The sequence below is a fragment of the Magallana gigas genome, chromosome 7 (genome assembly GCF_963853765.1).
Source record: "Magallana gigas chromosome 7, xbMagGiga1.1, whole genome shotgun sequence".
Taxonomy (NCBI): domain Eukaryota; kingdom Metazoa; phylum Mollusca; class Bivalvia; order Ostreida; family Ostreidae; genus Magallana; species Magallana gigas.
Window position 1 is genome coordinate 3,006,029 of NC_088859.1, and position 19,420 is coordinate 3,025,448.

The 19,420-nt window shown below is 38.6% G+C and overlaps 2 protein-coding genes across 4 annotated transcripts; one reads left to right on the forward strand and one right to left on the reverse strand.

The window, feature by feature from the left end:
• Positions 1–55: 55 nt before the first annotated feature.
• Positions 56–19,207, forward strand: LOC105342063 (ATPase family AAA domain-containing protein 2). Of its 3 annotated transcripts, XM_066065485.1 has the most exons (25): positions 56–74; positions 169–310; positions 1,984–2,084; positions 2,408–2,451; positions 10,102–10,334; positions 10,506–10,605; positions 10,801–10,983; positions 11,199–11,313; positions 11,493–11,721; positions 11,842–11,983; positions 12,078–12,226; positions 12,387–12,635; positions 12,719–12,809; positions 12,981–13,295; positions 13,590–13,704; positions 13,794–13,980; positions 14,378–14,563; positions 14,694–14,829; positions 15,079–15,099; positions 15,476–15,669; positions 15,856–16,015; positions 16,217–16,339; positions 16,429–17,223; positions 17,338–17,534; positions 17,628–19,207. In XM_066065485.1, exons 2-25 carry the CDS (start codon positions 221–223, stop codon positions 17,700–17,702), a joined length of 4,230 nt encoding a protein of 1,409 aa, XP_065921557.1. In that variant the 5' UTR covers positions 56–74; positions 169–220; the 3' UTR covers positions 17,703–19,207. The 3 variants fall into 3 exon arrangements, with proteins under 3 accessions (XP_065921557.1, XP_065921559.1, XP_065921558.1); XM_066065487.1 differs by lacking the exon at positions 15,079–15,099; XM_066065486.1 differs by lacking the exon at positions 56–74 and having other exon boundaries at positions 169–301.
• LOC136270308 (uncharacterized) lies at positions 4,834–9,118 on the reverse strand. The gene has a single exon (XM_066067626.1). It carries the CDS (start codon positions 8,959–8,961, stop codon positions 4,834–4,836), a length of 4,128 nt encoding a protein of 1,375 aa, XP_065923698.1. The 5' UTR covers positions 8,962–9,118.
• Positions 19,208–19,420: the final 213 nt, after the last annotated feature.

The following is a 19,420-nucleotide window of genomic DNA, read 5'->3' on the forward strand; positions in this document are numbered from 1 at the left end:
TTCAGCATTATATCCTTCCGCATTGTTGTTATTCACAAAAGTATTTGTGAGCGATGTCAAATGCTTCTTAAAAGGTAATGTAACCGTATCATGAGGATTACTACAATTTAAAATCCGAAAATATTGTAATAGTATAAACAAAAACCTGCACTATATCTTGCGTTGTAGGTGATACAACGGTGAAAGGGTTCCATGAAAGTAGGAAAGCAGCCGAAAAGAAATGGTGAATACAAGACATAGATCGGAAAATAACCAAGAAGAATCTATTTTACCATCCGAAAGTTTTAGAAAAAAGGAACATGTTAGTTACGTAAGATTCGTTTTGAATTCAAAGTGAAACTACATAATCATTCGTCTAGAACAAAGGGTTTTCATGTATTTCGAATTTCCTCGTGAATTGTAAAAATTCCCTCGCAAATTTTCATGTACAGTATATCTCCAACTGAAATGTGAATGAATAATATATAAAGCAAATCATGAAGTTTATGTAGGCGCATTCTCAAAATTTCAGTAGAATCATTTTAGTAATCAATGGTTCATATGCAACTTAAACAACGTTAAAGCTTCTTTTTGTTAAGATCAGCGAAACATCTGCGGTCTGTGCTTTCGTTTTCAACATTTTTTGTCTCTTTTTGCATACCAGTTTAATCAGATACAGAGTAACATTACAAGATTTCCTCTTTGACATGTCCACTCATTTTACTCTTGGAAATTGATAATATTAGCAAAAACAAATTTCAGAAGGAATTTTTTTTATAAAATCTTTTATTCACTAAAAGTCTTTAGACACACTGCATATAGTTAATTATAATACATAAAGTTTGAACACAAATTATGTATTTTTGAATAAAAAAATATATAATGTAAACAGGAGTTTGGGATAGATTTTGATATATATATTTGCATTGCTATGATTACAGCATGTGTTTAGGTTTAAAATTAGATACATGTAGGTACAGATAGTACAGTCGTTTGACCAGTTCAGAATAGGGTTCAGATTTGGAGGTGTTAAAAATTTTCCTGGGTGTTTTTTTCAGATCTGATATATTGGCATATATTCACCATATCCCTGCTGATATTAATGCAATATTGCTGCATTTAATTTTTTTAATATAAAATTTCATTGTAATTAATTACGTGTGAAGCCATTTCACCAGTTGCGAATAAGTCGATGAGTTCCGAATAGCATACATATGGAATGTAGATAAAAAGTTTCGGCCCTAAAACCATTTATTGAACCAGTTGAATAACAAATTAAATGCAAATATCTCAGTTATTTGTATTTTCTTAACAATATAGTTTGATTTGCACTGAAATGACAGACAAAGTCCCCTAACAATAATTTAGCCTGGTTTCTAACATCTTGTCGCAATACAGTCGCAGCACCTCCACTTATCATTATTGTGGTACAATATGATTTATTTAAGACTGAGAAAGACATTTAATGAATTCCAGAGGTATTTGTTTTAATCCACCCCTCCATTCAGTTCAGACGGAAACAAATAAGGTATTCGAAACTCGTAAAATGATGGCTCGATAAAATTCTGCATCCACTTGCGTATGTATTTTATTTTTTATCCTGTATGCTTTTGGGTATGTCAGAATATATATTAAACCTACGTTTGGTAAAAGAAATTTTGTTACAAGTGAAATTTCAGGCACCAACAGACGATTTTATGCACATATTAGCGTTGCAATGACCTGGATTTATTACAAACTGAAAGTAGGTCGACTAATCTAAGACTGATATCAAATACATATATGACCGCAAAAAATGAAACAACTGCAGAATTTAAACAAGCATTAACACGTGTTTATATTAAAGGTATTGATTTTTTTCTCCATTTTTTATTTCATTAATTTTTTGCTATATAACTTCTGAACTATTCGGAACTGGTCAAAATTCGGAACTGGTCAAATGACTATACATACTTTGATACACTAAATCAACAAAGCAATGTATAGTATATTATTGTTTTTTAGTGCGAAGAAAGCGATGAAAGCAGTGGTGTTGTAAACTTCTCACCAAGAAGACACAGAAAATCTTCAAACACCAAAAATACCAGAGCAAGCAACCGGCGCAGGTACAATAATACTCTAGAAACAAACTGTAATATCAGTCTGTGCATACTCCAAAAATGGACTAAACTCTGAAAATAGAATAATTGGCACCGTCACGTATTGCAATTTTCTCAACTTTCGTTTTGGAGGTAATGTAAATAATGTGATGTTTTGATTAACTGCATGCGCCAAACTCCTTTTTCGGAGTATTTTTGAGAAATCGCTTCCATTTACTTCATTTTCGGAGTCTGCCCAGACTGGTTATTGATGATGTTTTGCATTATACTTATTAACTCAATTTGACTGGCTCTGTGTAGTTTCATTACTTTTATTTTTGTGATTGTAGATTTGTGATAGATGATGACCCTACAGATGAAGAAAGTGACTTGGGTAAGCCAGGACTCCTGTTTACTGTTTGGTTATTGTGGCGTAACAAGAGAACTCAACTGGTGCAGTCCTTTATTACTTAAACATACCTCCGGAGAGGGTATAAAACTGAAACATAAACAAACATGATCTTAAAAACATGTTCACAGTAATCGCATTAAAACTACAGGAATGGCACACCATACTTTATCAAAACATCAGATTATCTGTACTAATTCAACATATAGATCAAATAAATTCTTTGAATAATACTGAAATGGACTTTGGTATTGGAAACATGGGCTTCTGTACACATATATAAATATGGCAGTAATGGCTTTCCATAGAAAATTTTATAGAGATAAACTGAGAGTAAACAAATATCAAATGACTAGATTGACAACATAAATGACGACAGATTTGTAACTGCATAAAAGGTATCAATAAGAAAGTGAAATCCACCCGCATGACATAAAGAATAAACACATGATAAAGGTACATATTTATCCCTTACTGTCTAGATAACACGTGCGTTGAATGCAACTACATCCATAACGTTTCAAACGATTTACTAGCACAGACAGCTTAACATATAGATTGACTGACTCTAGAAAATGAATGAAAACTTACTCTGTGGTTTTAGAGCGCCGAATGGACTAGGTAATGAACGAAATGTGCACGGAGCACATGTAAACAATGAAACTTTCCAGAATGGCGGGGAATCACGTCTCTACTAAAATACAAACCGGACCCGGCTCGAATCCGTAATACACTACACTCCCCTCCTGATTTTGAAAAAATCACTTCTAATTAATTGACACAAATTCCTATCTATGCATCAGACAACATTCAGATAAACATTAACAAAAATGGACATAAACTGAACGTGAGTATTATTGTGATTCAAAGAGAACTACTAGTTCTGTTATGGGACGTATGTACGTGGTTGTTTTTCCATTGCGCACAACTTTCAGCTCCACCTTTCTCACCCGTCCATCATCACCAGGGAACACACGCTTCACGATCCCAATGGGCCAATCGTTTCTTGCGCAGGCGTTGTCCTTCATGAGAACGACGGTTCCGACCGTAAGGTTCTTGGTGTCCGACTTCCACTTCTTACGAGGTTGTAGACTATGTAAGTACTCCGACCTCCACTTCTGCCAAAACTCTTCTGCTAGTACCTGAACGTGTTTCCACTGGCTCCTTAACATGTCTTTCCGTCCAAAATCTGGAATTGGGAAAGTAGCTGGTGAAGACTTCTGGGTCAGCAATAAAGAGGGCGTCAACAGGCAAGGCGACTCAGGGTCGTAGGATATTGTTGTCAGAGGTCTAGCGTTGACTATTGCTGTCACTTCAGCCATGAAGGTAGAGAGAATCTCATGTGTGAGATTCCCATGGTTGCGTAGGAGCATGGCATCAAGTATTCTCCGGGCTACACCAATTAAACGCTCCCATGCACCCCCCATGTGAGATGCGTGAGGTGGATTGAATACCCAAATCACTCCATTTTCTGCCAGATAGTTTCTCACAGTATGGTCTTCGGTAAACTTGGCTAGGATGGACAGGTCTTGGATGGCTCCAACAAAGTTTGTTCCCCTGTCGGACCGGAACTGTTGAACTGGACCTCTTATCGCTGTGAAACGCCTCAGTGCATTAATGAATGACGAACTACTGAGCTCTTCTATCAATTCAATATGTATGCCCCTTGTGACTAGGCAAGTGAAGAGTAAAGCCCATCGTTTATGCTTGGCTAGCCCTCCTCTGGTTCGTCTGTGGACCACCTCCCATGGACCAAAGGTGTCCACTCCAACAAAGGTGAAGGCTGGGCTGAAAGCAAGTCTGTCTTTTGGTAAGTCAGCCATCCGTTGTGAACAGAATTCTCCCCTGAGTTTTCTGCAAATAACACAGTTGTGGATGACAGAGTTGATCAGGCGTCTTGCTCCGACTATCCAGTATCCAGCTGCGCGGATCGCACCTTCTGTTAACTTTCTTCCTTGATGAAATACTCTTTGATGAAAGTGTCGCACAAGAAGGGTAGCGACATGGTGTCCCTTAGGTATGATGATAGGTTGTTTGTAGTTGTCAGTAGCTTCGCAGTGTCTCAAACGTCCACCTACTCTCAATACCCCATGCTGATCTAACACAGGACTAAGAGGAAGGAGAGTACTGTCCTTAGGGAGCTGCTTTCCCCCCTGTAGAGACTGAATTTCTGGCCCATACATCTCCTTCTGAACTTCTCTTACAATGAACTGTTCGGTTTCTGAAGACAAAGCGAAGATCTCATCCTTCAGAGTCCCACCCTGCCGTTTCTTTCTAATCTTACGTTTCAGAGCACAAATGACGAATACTAGTACTTTCCATTCTGAGAATTTCAGGAAAACGTCCGAGATAGACGATTCGTGCGGTTTAGCAGTTATTTTCAGGGTTGTAATTTCTGGTCTGATCTCTGTCCTCGCCTGCATTGATGAGATCGAATGTTTCTCCGGCGGGCTGGAGTTCTGTCTTGAGGAAGTCTGGTCCCCTTAGCCAAAGGCTATTCTGTAGTGCTGCTGGTTCTAGACCTCTAGTAGCAAGGTCTGCCGGATTTTGGTTGGTGGGAACATAATGCCACTGTTCTGGGTTGCTTGAGTGTCTGATTTTTGCCACACGGTTGCTGACATAGACGTAAAACCTGCGTGTTTCGTTCGTTATGTATCCAAGAATCACTTGGCTGTCCGTGTAAAATTGCATGTCTTGCAGACTTATGTGAAGTTGTTCCTGGATCGTTTCTGCCAGTTCTACCGCTAAGACTGCTGCACAGAGCTCAAGACGGGGAATTGTATGTCCGCTTGCTGGTGCAACTTTTGCCTTTCCTAAGACGAAACTGATGTGGCTGGACTTGGCATCTGATAGTTTTAAGTAGGCTACAGCGCCTATTGCGTCTTTGGAAGCATCTGAGAAGATGAAGATTTCCCGACGTAGTGCTGTGTTGAAGTAGATAACACAATACATGCGTGGTATCTCGAGGGTTCCTAAGTCTGTTAGGGAGGTAACCCATTTGTTCCAACGGGCCATCAATGACTCTGGTAGTGGATCATCCCAGTCAACAGACTTTGATGATGAAAGCATTTCTCTGAGGAGAAGTTTCCCTTGGATGACAACGGGAGCTGCAAACCCAATAGGATCAAAGACACTGTTGATCATTGACAACACACCTCGACGTGTGTAAGGCCTTGGTTCTGATGATAACAGGAACTTGATAGTGTCAGCAGAAATGTCCCAGGAAAGGCCAAGACTTCTCTGCATCGGTAATTCGTCAGATCCAATATCCAAGTTCTTTAAGTTAGATGCCAAGTCGTTTGTGTCAAACTGTTCTAACACTGCTTTATCGTTAGAAGCAATCTTGTGCAGCCTTAGACGGCCTCCTTCATAGAGTGCGCGTTGGGTTTGTTTGATGAGCTTCACTGCTTGTTCTGTAGTTTCACACGAGGTTATCCCGTCGTCAAGATAAAAATTGTCATTGACAAAGTTTTTCACATCTAGATCGGCACCTTCCACACATTTCCTCAAACCATAAGTGGCGATCGCTGGAGAAGCTGTGTTCCCAAATACATGGACAGTCATTCTGTAATCTTTAAGGGGTTTGGAAGGGTCATTTCCTTCATACCATATGAACCGTAAGTAATTCCTGTGTCCTTCGAACACATAAAAGTTGTAGAACATTTGTTCCACATCTACCGTAATTGCGATAGCCTCTGTACGAAAGCGTAGTAAGATACCTAAGAGGCTGTTGTGTAAGGGTGGTCCTTTCATCAAAACGTCGTTGAGAGACGAACCGTGAAATTTGACTGCCGAGTCGAAAACCACTCGGACACTATCTGGCTTCTTCGGATGGTAAATGCTGAACAAGGGTAAGTACCAATGTTCTGTTTTCTCGTCTACGGAGGAAGCAATTTCAGCATGACCATTATCAAACATCTTTTGCATAAACTCCAGGGTATGTTGCTGCTTGTTTGGATCTCGTTTTAGACTCAAGTCAAAGGATTTGGCTCTTTTGAGTGCTTGCTCCCTGTTGTTGGCTAAAGGTGGTCGATTCGACCGGAAGGGCAAAGGGGCTGTCCACCTTCCGCTGCTGTCTTTCGCAAAATTTGATTCCATTACTTCAATGAACCTCTTGTCTTCAATGGAAAGTCCTATGGTTTCATCCAAGCTGGTTTTCTTAAAGAGCGGCTCCGATTTCGTGTCCACACTAAGGAGACTTTCACAAGGTTCAAAGTGTGTTGAGCGTCCATTGTCTAGGATAAATGTTTTACTAACACAAACGCTGGTGGGCGGATGAAGTTTCCCAAGACAGGTTTCTCCTATAATTACCCACCCAAGCGGAAGTTTCTGGGCATAAGGAAGGCCGTTTACACCAATGCGATGATCCAAAACATGGTGTGCATCAATGAGGTCTCTTCCAATCAGGAGTTCGATGTCTGCGTCTGGTTGGAGTTCTGGGATTTTATGGGCAATATCATGGAGGTGTTGGAACTGTCTGGCAACGTGTGGTGACGGAATTTCATCTCGGTTGTTTGGGATGCTGTCACATTCGATGAGTTCTGGAAGAGTGAGGCAGAATTCGTGACCAATGCTTTCCACAACATAGTCACTTGCCGTACGACCTGATGTTCTAAACTTTCCTGAACATGAGGATAGAACATATTCCAGTGCTGGAGTGTGTTCCATAAATTTGTCAAAAAAGGAGGAGGAGGCCAAGGAACGATTGCTTTGATCATCTATTAGAGAATACAAAGTTCTTGAACAATGTGGGCGGTCTTTAGGATACACGTTGACCAGGACAATCTTGGCACATGATCTGCTGGTGTGTGCTATAGTCCCACATACTTGAGTACAAGCGGTATTTACACTGTTGTTCATTCCCTCCCCTCCATGAGCTTCCATTGCTTTCGATCGAGTTTCATGATCGTCTTCATGTAGAGCTGATGCGTGTTTATCACTTTTGCACACTACACATTTCACAGTCTCACGACAGTCTCTTCTTAGATGTCTTTGAGGGCCGCAGCAATGAAAACACAATCCGTTTTTCTTTAAGAATTCTTTCCGTTCGGTGATGGGCTTGGCTCTGAAGGAGCGACACATGTTCAATGAGTGGTTAGTACCATGAACTGGGCAAGAGTCGGGCGTCTTCGGAGAACTGTAGTATGATGGTTGAGCCTTCATCTCTGTTTTCCTGGCTGACACTTGCAAAGGTCTTGTTGTTGATCTGTTTCTATGATGAGCTGATTCTGACTCATTGACTTTCTCGTAGATGAAGCTAGGGTCATTTCTGACTTTGGCTGTATTGTGTATATACTTGGAAAAAACAGAAAATGGCGGATAGGGTACGTTGTTCGCCAATTTGTATTTAGTTGCCTCTGTTGTCCACCTCTCCTGCAAGTGGGTAGGGAGTTTGGCGACTATTGGGTTGACTCCAGAAGAGGAATTATAGTAAGCAAACACAGTTACATAACTTGGATTTTTCATGATGGATTCAATTTCGGCCACTATGTCTGCTAAGTCAAACAGCTGTTTGTTGTCCTTGTTTGATAATTTAGGAAACGATGCTATTTTCCTCTTTAATGTTTCTTCTACTATCTCTGGACACCCAAAGCGATCTTCCAGACGACTCCATATTTTCTGTAGGCACTGGGAGGGGTCTCCAGTGTTGGAAGCCCTGATTCGTAAGGCTTGGTTTGATGAGTTGGGTCCGAGCCATTTCACTAGCAGGTCGACCTCCTCTGCTGGTGATACGTTGAGTTCGGACATCACGTTCTTGAAGCTTGACTTCCAAGCTATGTACATGTCTGGTTTGTCGTCGTACTTGGTCAGACGAGAAAGCAAGAGGTCCTTTTTTATCATGAATTTGGAGAATTCATTGCACATGTCTGTGTTCCAAGTGTTTCTATGTACATTAACTGTTGAAGGCACAAACGCAGGAGCATCAACGTTCATAGTGGTATGGCTGTTCTCGTTTGTTTGTTTGGCTTGGTGACTGGTGACCTGTTGAATTTCCCGTTCAGTGACCTGTGGGCTGAGATTTACTTGCTGTAGATGTTCACAAGAATCTCTCACAAACTGTTCTGTGCGTTGTCTAGTGACTTCTTCACTGATTGACGATACTTCGGATCCATCTTCTTCCTCATCGAGTAGGACTTGTATTGTTTTTACTCTCGTTTTAGCTTCATCCACGTCTCTCTGACTGTTCAACAACTTTAAGTTAGCATCTAAAGCAGCTTTTTTTATGATTAGTTCGGATTCTTGTTCCATATACTTGTGCCTCACTTTGGCTGCTTCCAGGTCTGCTTGTTGCTTGATTAAAATAGCACTAGCGCTTGATAAACGCGATCCTGCAGACTTGCTCGACTTGGACTTCTTTGATCTTGTGGATTTAGGTTTCTGTTCAATGGAGGCCTGAACGTTTTCTTCTGTAGCTTTAATTTGACCGTCGCAGGTTGAAGGGTTCTTCACTTCCTCCATCTCCGATAATAAAGCTCCAATATGTTTGATCTTCATGAAAACGCTCTCTGCTATGAGTCTTCTTGAGTAAATTTCATTAAGGCTTTCGAATGTCTTCGTTCCTTCTAGGTATGATTCCAGTTGATTCCATGTGTCCTGGTATAAAGCCGCTTGGTATTTGATGTCCGTCGTAACAGCATCTAGGAACCTTTGGTCCTTGGGATCCTCATTTTCTACTTCCCATAGAAGTTTGTCGATGTCTCTGCCAATGCTTCTTAGCTTTGAAGAATATTTTTCTAAAGTTTCTTCATACTGTTCTTGTCCCTTTTCCGTAAGGGATCTCACACGAGCTGATCTGTAGGTCTCAGAGTTTGAAGGTATCATCGTGTCCACGCTCTTGAAGGTCCGAGATTTTATACTGTGGCGTAACAAGAGAACTCAACTGGTGCAGTCCTTTATTACTTAAACATACCTCCGGAGAGGGTATAAAACTGAAACATAAACAAACATGATCTTAAAAACATGTTCACAGTAATCGCATTAAAACTACAGGAATGGCACACCATACTTTATCAAAACATCAGATTATCTGTACTAATTCAACATATAGATCAAATAAATTCTTTGAATAATACTGAAATGGACTTTGGTATTGGAAACATGGGCTTCTGTACACATATATAAATATGGCAGTAATGGCTTTCCATAGAAAATTTTATAGAGATAAACTGAGAGTAAACAAATATCAAATGACTAGATTGACAACATAAATGACGACAGATTTGTAACTGCATAAAAGGTATCAATAAGAAAGTGAAATCCACCCGCATGACATAAAGAATAAACACATGATAAAGGTACATATTTATCCCTTACTGTCTAGATAACACGTGCGTTGAATGCAACTACATCCATAACGTTTCAAACGATTTACTAGCACAGACAGCTTAACATATAGATTGACTGACTCTAGAAAATGAATGAAAACTTACTCTGTGGTTTTAGAGCGCCGAATGGACTAGGTAATGAACGAAATGTGCACGGAGCACATGTAAACAATGAAACTTTCCAGAATGGCGGGGAATCACGTCTCTACTAAAATACAAACCGGACCCGGCTCGAATCCGTAATACACTACAGTTATTGTTAACAGTCTTTATTGAAGGTCTACTCATTGTCTTGGTATTTATGTTTAAGAATCCCATCAGCAGCCATCCTCAAAGTCTATACCTCCTGGTCGATCAAGTCGGCCAATCATGGAGGACAAAGAGGAGGCAGTGGTACGCCGCAGCAGTAGACAAAGGAAGCTACTTTATGGAACCTTTGACCCCAAGATCCTAGATAGGGCTTTGTATGTGGATAAACAAAGCTATGAACATGATGAGGAGAATCCAAGGAAGAAGAGAAGAGTGGAGGAAGTTAATGATAGTGTACATTTATTTATAATTTTAAGAAATCATGAATTTTAATCAGAAGCATGATAAATTCGGTCTGAAAGTAGGTATACATGTGTAGAATTACTATCAGCAACAGATGACAAAAGATTCTAATGTATCAAGTTGCTAATTCAGGTTATTTCATAAGTTCGCATTTTTCAATAGATTGATATGGAGGAGAGCATGTACAGCAGAGTTAAGAGAGTGAGGAAACCTGTGAAGAGAGACATGTATGGTATGCCTGTTCATGAGTCTTCTGAGAGTGGTAAGTATTATCAAGACTGAACACTACATGTGTTTTATTTTTATTTGTGGAATTGTGTAAGAAATCAATTTTACTGTTGGTGTTGTTGATTAAAACTTGCATAATTATACTTGTACATTGAATCCATGTGTTACACATGTATAAATCTTTTAACTAGTGAAGATTTATTTCCTGAAGTTTTCCTATATTTTACAGAATCCAGTGATGAGGAAAATGATGAAGATAATAATGAAGAAGATGAGGGAAACAATGAGGAAGAAGAGGAGGAGGAGGAAGAAGAAGAGGAAGATGAAGACAAAAAGTCTGACAAATCACAAAGACGCTCTTATTACCTCAGGGAACACAAGCCCAGAACTCAACTGTTTGAAGTACCAATAGGTAACCAATATGGAACAAGGATTCAGTCTCTGATAATAATAGGCTTTAATCGGTGTGATCTTAGTCTTTTGATCTCAACAGTGGATGATAATAAAATGTGATGATAAGTTTAGAATAATTATTTGAAAAGGAAATCTTTTACAGTTTAACCATCTGCATAAGAGTAAAATATGTTTTTCATGAATATAAACTAAAATAATTCTGTTGCTCTGTAGAAGAGAGAAGACGAAGAAAACCCACAATATTTGCTGAAACACCAGATTCACCTGTTAGACGAAAGAAACACTCCCCAGTGTACCGTTCACCAGCACACAGGCGGGTCAATCTCAGGTGTGACCTTTGTAAACCAAATATATGTAAACATTGTCAGTTATTTACTTGAGCTGGAGCATTTTGCTTGGAAAGTTTGTGTTGTGGATTTATAAGTAATATTTTTTTGGATGTCTTAGATTGCAAGATATTGATTAGAATATGACATTGACATGTTATGACTTATTGATTGTCTTCAGGAGAAAAAGAAGAGCTTTCCATGGTAGCTCAAGCACCTCCTCCTCAGCTTCTGGTTCCAGCAGTGATGAGGAGCATTTCCAGAGAAGGAAAGCCAAAAGTATGACAAGGGCTCGTAACCAACTGCTGCCCATGAACCTAGCAGATAAGGACATTGTAGGAACAATGAAAGACAGGCAGAGAATTGGAGCCAGTCTGGCAGATGTTGATCCAATGACCATTGACAAATCTGTGAGTTCTCATAGGTTTAAGATAATACAACTTCTTTATTCATATTACCCGAGTCTTGTCCATTTTTGAGATTTGAGATGAAATTTTGTGTTATTTGAATTGGTGATAAATTCTCTTTAGGTGACATTTGAGAGTGTAGGAGGTCTGGATAACCACATTAGAGCTTTAAAAGAAATGGTGGTTTTCCCACTCCTCTACTCAGAAGTCTTTGAGAGATTCAAGATAACTCCTCCCAGAGGATGCTTGTTTTATGGACCACCAGGTTAGTCCAAGACTTACGTACTGTAACTTGTTTTAAAAAGAAGACTTAAGGGAAAATTTGAGAAGGAAATATCGGATGCTACTTGTATATTTAGGCACTGGGAAAACTCTGGTAGCAAGAGCTTTGGCCAATGAGTGTAGCAAGGGAGATAAGCGAGTGGCCTTCTTCATGAGGAAAGGTGCTGACTGCTTGAGTAAATGGGTCGGAGAATCAGAGAGGCAACTTCGACTTTTGTTTGATCAAGTAAGTAACTCATGTTTTTTCTACAGAATGATATAAAGAGTTTATATTCCACACAAGCAAAGTATTTTTTATAGCTGAAATGCTTAAAATTTGATGTTTGATAAATAATTTACTATAAATCAATTTCTGGTAAATGATTTATTCACACACTGTTTTACAGGCCTATCAGATGCGACCCTCCATCATTTTCTTTGATGAAATTGATGGCCTGGCACCAGTGAGATCGAGCAGACAGGACCAGATCCATAGTTCTATTGTGTCCACTCTGCTGGCTTTAATGGATGGGCTCGACAACAGAGGAGAAATTATCGTCATAGGCGCCACCAACAGGATAGACTCCATTGATCCCGCTCTCAGGAGACCTGGACGATTTGACAGAGAATTCATGTTTTCATTGCCGTCTAAAAATGTAAGGTACAACGAAATATTGATTGAATGAGAAGATTCATTCCAAATATCAGTAATGTTTGATTTTCTGATTTTATTTTTAAGGCAAGACGACAGATTCTATCCATACATACCAAGGACTGGAACCCTAAACTACTACCTCAGTTTATCAATAGTGTGGCTGATCTCTGTGTTGGTATGACCTTCCTTAAAAATATATCCACAGAACTGTTTTATATTGATCAAGCTTGTAAAATTGTAGAAACTGCTGTTAATTATTTGAACATAACACTAGTAATGTGTTCAAGAAAAACACAAATAGCAACATCTATGGTCTGACTTGACTTCTACATCATCACTATTGTAGGTTACTGTGGAGCTGACCTGAAGGCGCTTTGTACAGAGGCAGCACTACTGGCCCTGAGGAGGCGGTACCCCCAGATCTACCAGTCTTCCGAGAAGCTCCAGATAGACGTGGCCAGTATCAGTATCAACGCCCAGGACTTCCAACTCGCCATGCATTCCATCATCCCAGCCTCTCAGCGGTGTGTGGCATCCCCAGGAAAAGCCCTGGGCTGCCACATCAGACCATTGCTACAAAACCTGCTGTCCATTGCATTAGATGCCTTAAATAAAGTATTTCCTGTTGGCAGTGCTCAAGCAACATCTCAGGACTCTAAAAGTAAGCTCAGTGATAAATCAAAAATGTCTTTGATTATTGTACAAAGGAAAATGATTCTTTTCACAGCAATTGAGAAGGTCCATCAGCCTGCTGGTAAATAAAGTAAAACAGGGACAATGTGATATTGCTTGATAGATATGAATTGATGAGACAGATTATTACTGTTGTGTATAGATCAGGGATTAGATGATGAGATTATTACTGTTGTGTATAGATCAGGGATTAGATGATGAGATTATTACTGTTGTGTATAGATCAGGGATTAGATGATGAGATTATTACTATTTTGTTTAGATCAGGGATTAGGTGATGAGTGGAGTGAAGAGGAGGACCAAGAAGCCTTGACTATATATGAAGGCAAGAGAAGAAACCGCATCAGTGGTGAAGAGATGATGTCCAGTCTTATTAGGTACTACAGTGTTTACCAAACCAGTGAGTTAGTGTACGTGAAATAGATATGTATGGGAGAATGACAATGGTTTTCTTGCATTTTTACAGACACTCGAGCAAAAAACCCTGTTTGTACAGACCTCGTTTGATTCTAGAGGGAGGAGCAGGTAGAGGACAGACCACTCACCTGGGGCCGGCACTGCTACATCACCTGGAACACCTGTCTGTCCACCTGCTGGATCTGTCCACCATGTTCTGTGTCGCCACAAGGACCCCTGAAGAGGCTTGTGCTCATGTAAATTTCTTATTTTATATTTGCAATGACAAAAGTGAGAAAATAAACAAAACAGGAAGATTTTCTTGTTAAAGATCAGTGAGAACTGAGAACTTCTCCTAGTATTGTTATGTTGAGTGTATCTCTGTTAACAGAAAGTCTATAATGTTATGAGAAAACTTGTCCTAGTATTGTCTTTGTAGGTGTCTTGTGTACAGATATTACATGAGGCAACTAGAACTTCTCGTAGTACTGTGTTTATTATATGATAAGTGTATCTTTTTAACAGATATTCATTAAAGAACCTTCAAGAGTGTCATATTTGTAATAAGTCTATCTTGTTTAGTGATATTGAGAAAATGCAACTTTTAGTATTGCTATTGTCTATATACATATAATAAGTGCATCTTGTTTACAGATATTTCGCGAGGCGATGAGAACTTCCCCTAGTATTGTGTACATGCCACGAATTAACCAGTGGTGGGATGTCTTGTCTGAATCCATGAGAACAACCTTACTGACTACAATCCAGAACCTTGACCCTGCCTCTCCTATCTTACTCCTGGCGACCAGTGAAGAGCCCCTCACACAGATAGATGCCATGGTAAGCGCATTGCTCTTGCTATTACATGTATGTGTTTCAAAAACATTTCATTGATTGCCTTGAAATTACATAAAATTCCCAGAACTATTCTACATGTATTTGTTGGTTTAACTACATCTTTGTATATTAGGTTCAGAGTGTGTTTGGACAGCATGCAGGGGAGGTAATTCACATAAGTAATCCCACAAAGGAAGAAAGGAGAGAATACTTTCAGGATTTGTTGCTAAACCAGACAGTGAAAGTCAAGACTGTGAAGAAGAATCGAGGTAAAGATTAATATTTTTAAAGTCAGAAGGAATAAAAAAATGAATGATGTATAATGTACATCTTTAAATATTATTAATCAATTTGATTTTAATTATATATTTGAAAGAAAAAATTTAAACAAGCACTATATATATGATAAGTTATGACTTTGGTGTCAATTCTCTTATAATGCAGTAAAATAAATCTGATTAATTTGGTTAAAATGAAAGTTTCTGTAACAAATGAGCGAGGAAAGGTTTTTTGTCTAGGTGGAAAAAGGAAAAAGAAGGGTGAGATGTTGATTGTTAACATTGAAAATTTATTTGTTCTCATTGAATATAAGTTTATAACCCATGGATTATACAGTATTTACTGGCATCATTTGTAATGGATAGCCAGAAGTATTTTAGAACTTTTGTCATTATTTTATTTCCATTATTGAAATAAAAACTTTTGCACTTGAATTATAACATGAAATAAGGTTGAAAAAATAGTCTTATCTAAATAATAACATTTGTAATCTACATGTAATAGTCAAGATTAGTTGCATTGATTTTGCTGAAAGTGAGAAAATTTTTAGCATTTTACTTTACAATCTGACTGTCCTCTACTGTTTTCTCCAATGTCGTGTACATGTATTATGGAGTCCTGTATGTTATGTTTCAGTTCGTGATTTAGAGGTTTTGCCTAAAGCACCTCCCCCTCCCCCTAGAACACTGACAGACAAAGAGTTGAAGACTCTGAGGGACAAGGAGGAGAGTACCCTCAGGGAGCTCCGGATCTTCCTCCGGGAAGTGGTCAACAAAGTGGTCAAGGACAGGAAGTTCTACATATTTGCTCGCCCTGTGGATGTAGAGGAGGTAACAATTTGTCTGGCCATACACATGTATGTGGTTTTCAATATTCTTTAACAGCAGTTAGAATGAGTAGTTTGATGAAATTGTGTGCTTTATTGTATAAACCAGAGACAATGACATCAGCTGTGAAGTCATAGGAGTTTTAGATATGTATTGCAGTGATGTAGATTTAATGTTCTATACATACAGGTGCCTGACTACTATGATGTGATCTCCAAGCCCATGGATCTGTCCACTATGATGTCTAAGATAGACATGCATCAGTACCAGACAGGCAAAGAGTTCCTGGAGGACGTGGACCTGATCTGTAGTAATGCCCTCGAGTACAACCCAAACAAGGACACAACCAGTGAGCACACTCGCTTTTTTTCTCTGTATACATGTATAGGCTCCCCATCTGTACAAACATCAGTTTACATGTAGATAACAAACTGTGACATTTTATTAATGATCTTGTATGCGAAAGTTTTCTGTTTAGGAATTGTGTTGTTTAAAGAAGTACATGTACATATAGTATACTGTTGCATTTCAATGTTATAAATTAATTCAGGTCGGGCCATTCGTCACAGAGCCTGTGCATTGAGAGATACGTTCCATGCCATAATAGACACAGAACTGGATCCAGAGTTTGAGAAACAATGTGAAGAGATTGCCAAATCAAGGAAGAACAGAGGTACTGTAGAAAAGTGCACCAACTGATTCAACATTCTCATGTTTAATTTCTGCGTTGATTAACATGGAGTTTTCATATTTAAATTTCAGGTGAAACCCAGAACGGCAATGTTCCAGCATTTTACATCACTAAATCCATGATGACCAATCAGGAGAGATTCAGCCGTCGTGTCAGGGGGTTAGATATAGAGCCCCATCCGGAGCTTGAAAACGTTGAGAAACAGTGGAGTGAGAGAAGACGATCACCTGTCAAAAACAAGGAGGAGGAGGGAACAGAAGGCCAAGGGGGCAGTATGGGAACCTCTAATGAGGAAGCTCTGGAGATCAAGAACACAACCTCCCCAAGGGTGACAACCCGGGCTCTCTTTACGAAGAAGTCATTCACTGTGTCCTCTAAAAAACCAAAGAAGAAGGAAGTGTGGAGTTATACAAAGAGAAAAAGGTTTAGAAAATTTGGACGATACTCCCTTCCCTCTGTCAAATCACAGCTGAACAAAAGATTTTTAGTGAAGAAAAGTGCAGAGAAAGACTCTGAATCGTCCCAGTCGAAGCCACTGCAAGTGGATGTCACAGAACCAGAGGAAAATAAAAGTAGTTCTAAATCGCCCCCTATTCTTGCTCAAATGTCTCCTAGTCGCCCTGTAAAAGTTCTTTCTCCTCGAAGACTGAGTGATGTATCAGACAAAAAGAATACCAGTGAGAAAGTCTCAGACTTGCCAATCAAAACGGCCAACCAACAAACCACTGCTATGGAAGTAGACAGTGGAATAAGTAGCTCAGTTGATAGCAATGGAGACTCTTTGGACAGTGTTGAGCAAGCTAAACAGCTGGAAAAGCAGAAAGTATTAGCAATGGAAGAGGAGGAAGAAAATTCAACTGTGAAAGGTATGGTAGTAAAATCATGCTGCCTGTCCGAAACTAAATGCTATATAAGAAAAAAAGTTATCCTTTTGATATACATGTACCTGATAATTTAACTGTTATTTTGTGTGTTTACAGAGCCTCCAGTGCTGGTCCCTGAATCAGAACCAGTGACGGGGGTGGTGGTCAGTAGGGAGGGGCTGGAACAGCTGTTAGAGAGGGTGGTGACCCATACAGAGGGCCTCAATGTGGAGAGGCTACAGAAACTGTACAGTGTGTTCAGTCAGTGCATTGTACGACACAGGAACAGTTACAGTAAAGTGGACCTCATACAGGTCAGTGTTACCAATGTCTATAGGACCTCTCACTGTTTAAAAAGATGTAGCATTTAATTCATTCATTCTTATTGTTGACTGTTTATTTTTCAGGAGCTGCAAACTATAACAGAAAAAAGTTGTACAGTCCTGACAAGGAGCAGATCTGATGAAACGGTGCATCCTTGAATGAACATACATACATGTACAATGAAATGATATTTAAAGGTCTGAAATATGGTATTTATTTTAAGCACCATTCTAGGAATGAGTGCTATTTGTATGTTTTGTGCTATCCTGGGCCAGTCTTCTGTTGAGCAAATGAAATTGTTTGTGTACGAAGAACTACCGGTATGTCTGTTAATCCAAGCAGCTACTCACCAATTACAGGTTCATGTACTTCACAATGTACAACATACAATGCGTGTGTCATTGTTAATTCAGATTACTTACCGCCCGGTACATTAAATATAAAACAGTAACACTTTAAAGAAAGAAGTTTGACAATAACAATAGTATTTGGTCTGCAATGGCTTAAATGTACATGTACAATATTTTAAATAATTTGATTAGAATATGTTCTATCATGCATGAAATATTTTAAAAAAAGGCAGATTTGATTTGTTGAAAGTTTTGTATGGTGTAGCTGTTAAATTGCTTGTTCTACTTTTGTTTGGATATGAGCATGTTCATGTAAATGTATATATTTTTGTACTGTATATACTATATTATTTAATGTATTTATTATTGATTTTAACATGATACTGACACTTACATGTGTATTGCTGAATTATACAAATATTCAGATGCAAAGTCCACTGTTCAGTTCAGAGTCATTTCCAATTGATTTTACTGTGATCAGTTATACACATTTTTTTCATTTTTTTTTTCATCAATTTTACATTTTACACTTTTGTCAATTTATCTGTGTTAAAAAACTGTTGTTTTGAAATTGAAAGATCATGTTATTTTAATCAATATTTCCGACATGACTGTGTTAAGGATGATTTTGCAGTGGTAGGATTTTGATCAATTGAAGATCACAAATTGCAATGTTACAATGCAACCCAAGTTTAGTTGACTGATTTTGGTTAATAGAGCAAGGTTAGACCTTATTGTGTACTGTTGTACATATTTGTTTGGTGAGTTTGTATAAATCTTGTCTCTATGTTACATGTTTTACCAGTCCACGTATAAATGTCTTGTTCTTTTCAGTCTATTACTGTAGATTCCTTATTTTATGCGAGTTATTAATTTCGTGATTTAACCATTTTGCATCAAATTGTGAGAATATAAAATCCAGAACGCCTAATTTATATCATAGTTTCATTTACTTTACATCTGTAAAAAAGAATGGTCACGTTTAATTAGGAATCTACTGTAAAGATTTATTGTCAGAGGTGTAATTCTGCATGAAAGATCTCCATTGTAAAATCTGTACCCAAGTTTTCTTGTGTGTATTTAGATTGTGATTCATTAGAAACCATCAGTGGTGAGATTGTACCATCTTGTGGTTGCCTGAACTGTTAACTTCATCATTAGTATATCAGTACATCACTGCAATCAGGGACTTGCCAATCAAAGCAAACACGCTGGTTCCGCACAAGGCCATGCCACTGTGTGGTAAAGTCTCAGGAACTCTGCTCAACGGTCTTATTTAATATTGTACTTACACCAATAAATTATTAACTATTTACAGCTTGTCAATTGGTTGTTTTTCATCAGGTTTCATGTTAAAATATCTTAAATCAAATGATTTTAACTAGTCATGATTGTTTGTAATAATCTTAGGTGATCTCATAAACAGGATTTATGATTTGCAGCTTTCCATAACAAAATGGACTTTGAAACTTTTGATGAAGCAAACATTGTGCAACACTGATTGACAATATGTATCAACTGGTGGG

Bases quoted from the DNA above. Each gene is read 5' to 3' on its own strand.
- LOC136270308 (XM_066067626.1), bottom strand. From the start codon at position 8,961: ATGAAGATCAAACATATTGGAGCTTTATTATCGGAGATGGAGGAAGTG.
- LOC105342063 (XM_066065485.1), top strand. From the start codon at position 221: ATGGTGAATACAAGACATAGATCGGAAAATAACCAAGAAGAATCTATT. The intron at 2,085-2,407 runs GTACAATAATAC...TTGTGATTGTAG, and splicing joins AGAGCAAGCAACCGGCGCAG to ATTTGTGATAGATGATGACC. The intron at 17,224-17,337 runs GTATGGTAGTAA...GTGTGTTTACAG, and splicing joins AGAAAATTCAACTGTGAAAG to AGCCTCCAGTGCTGGTCCCT.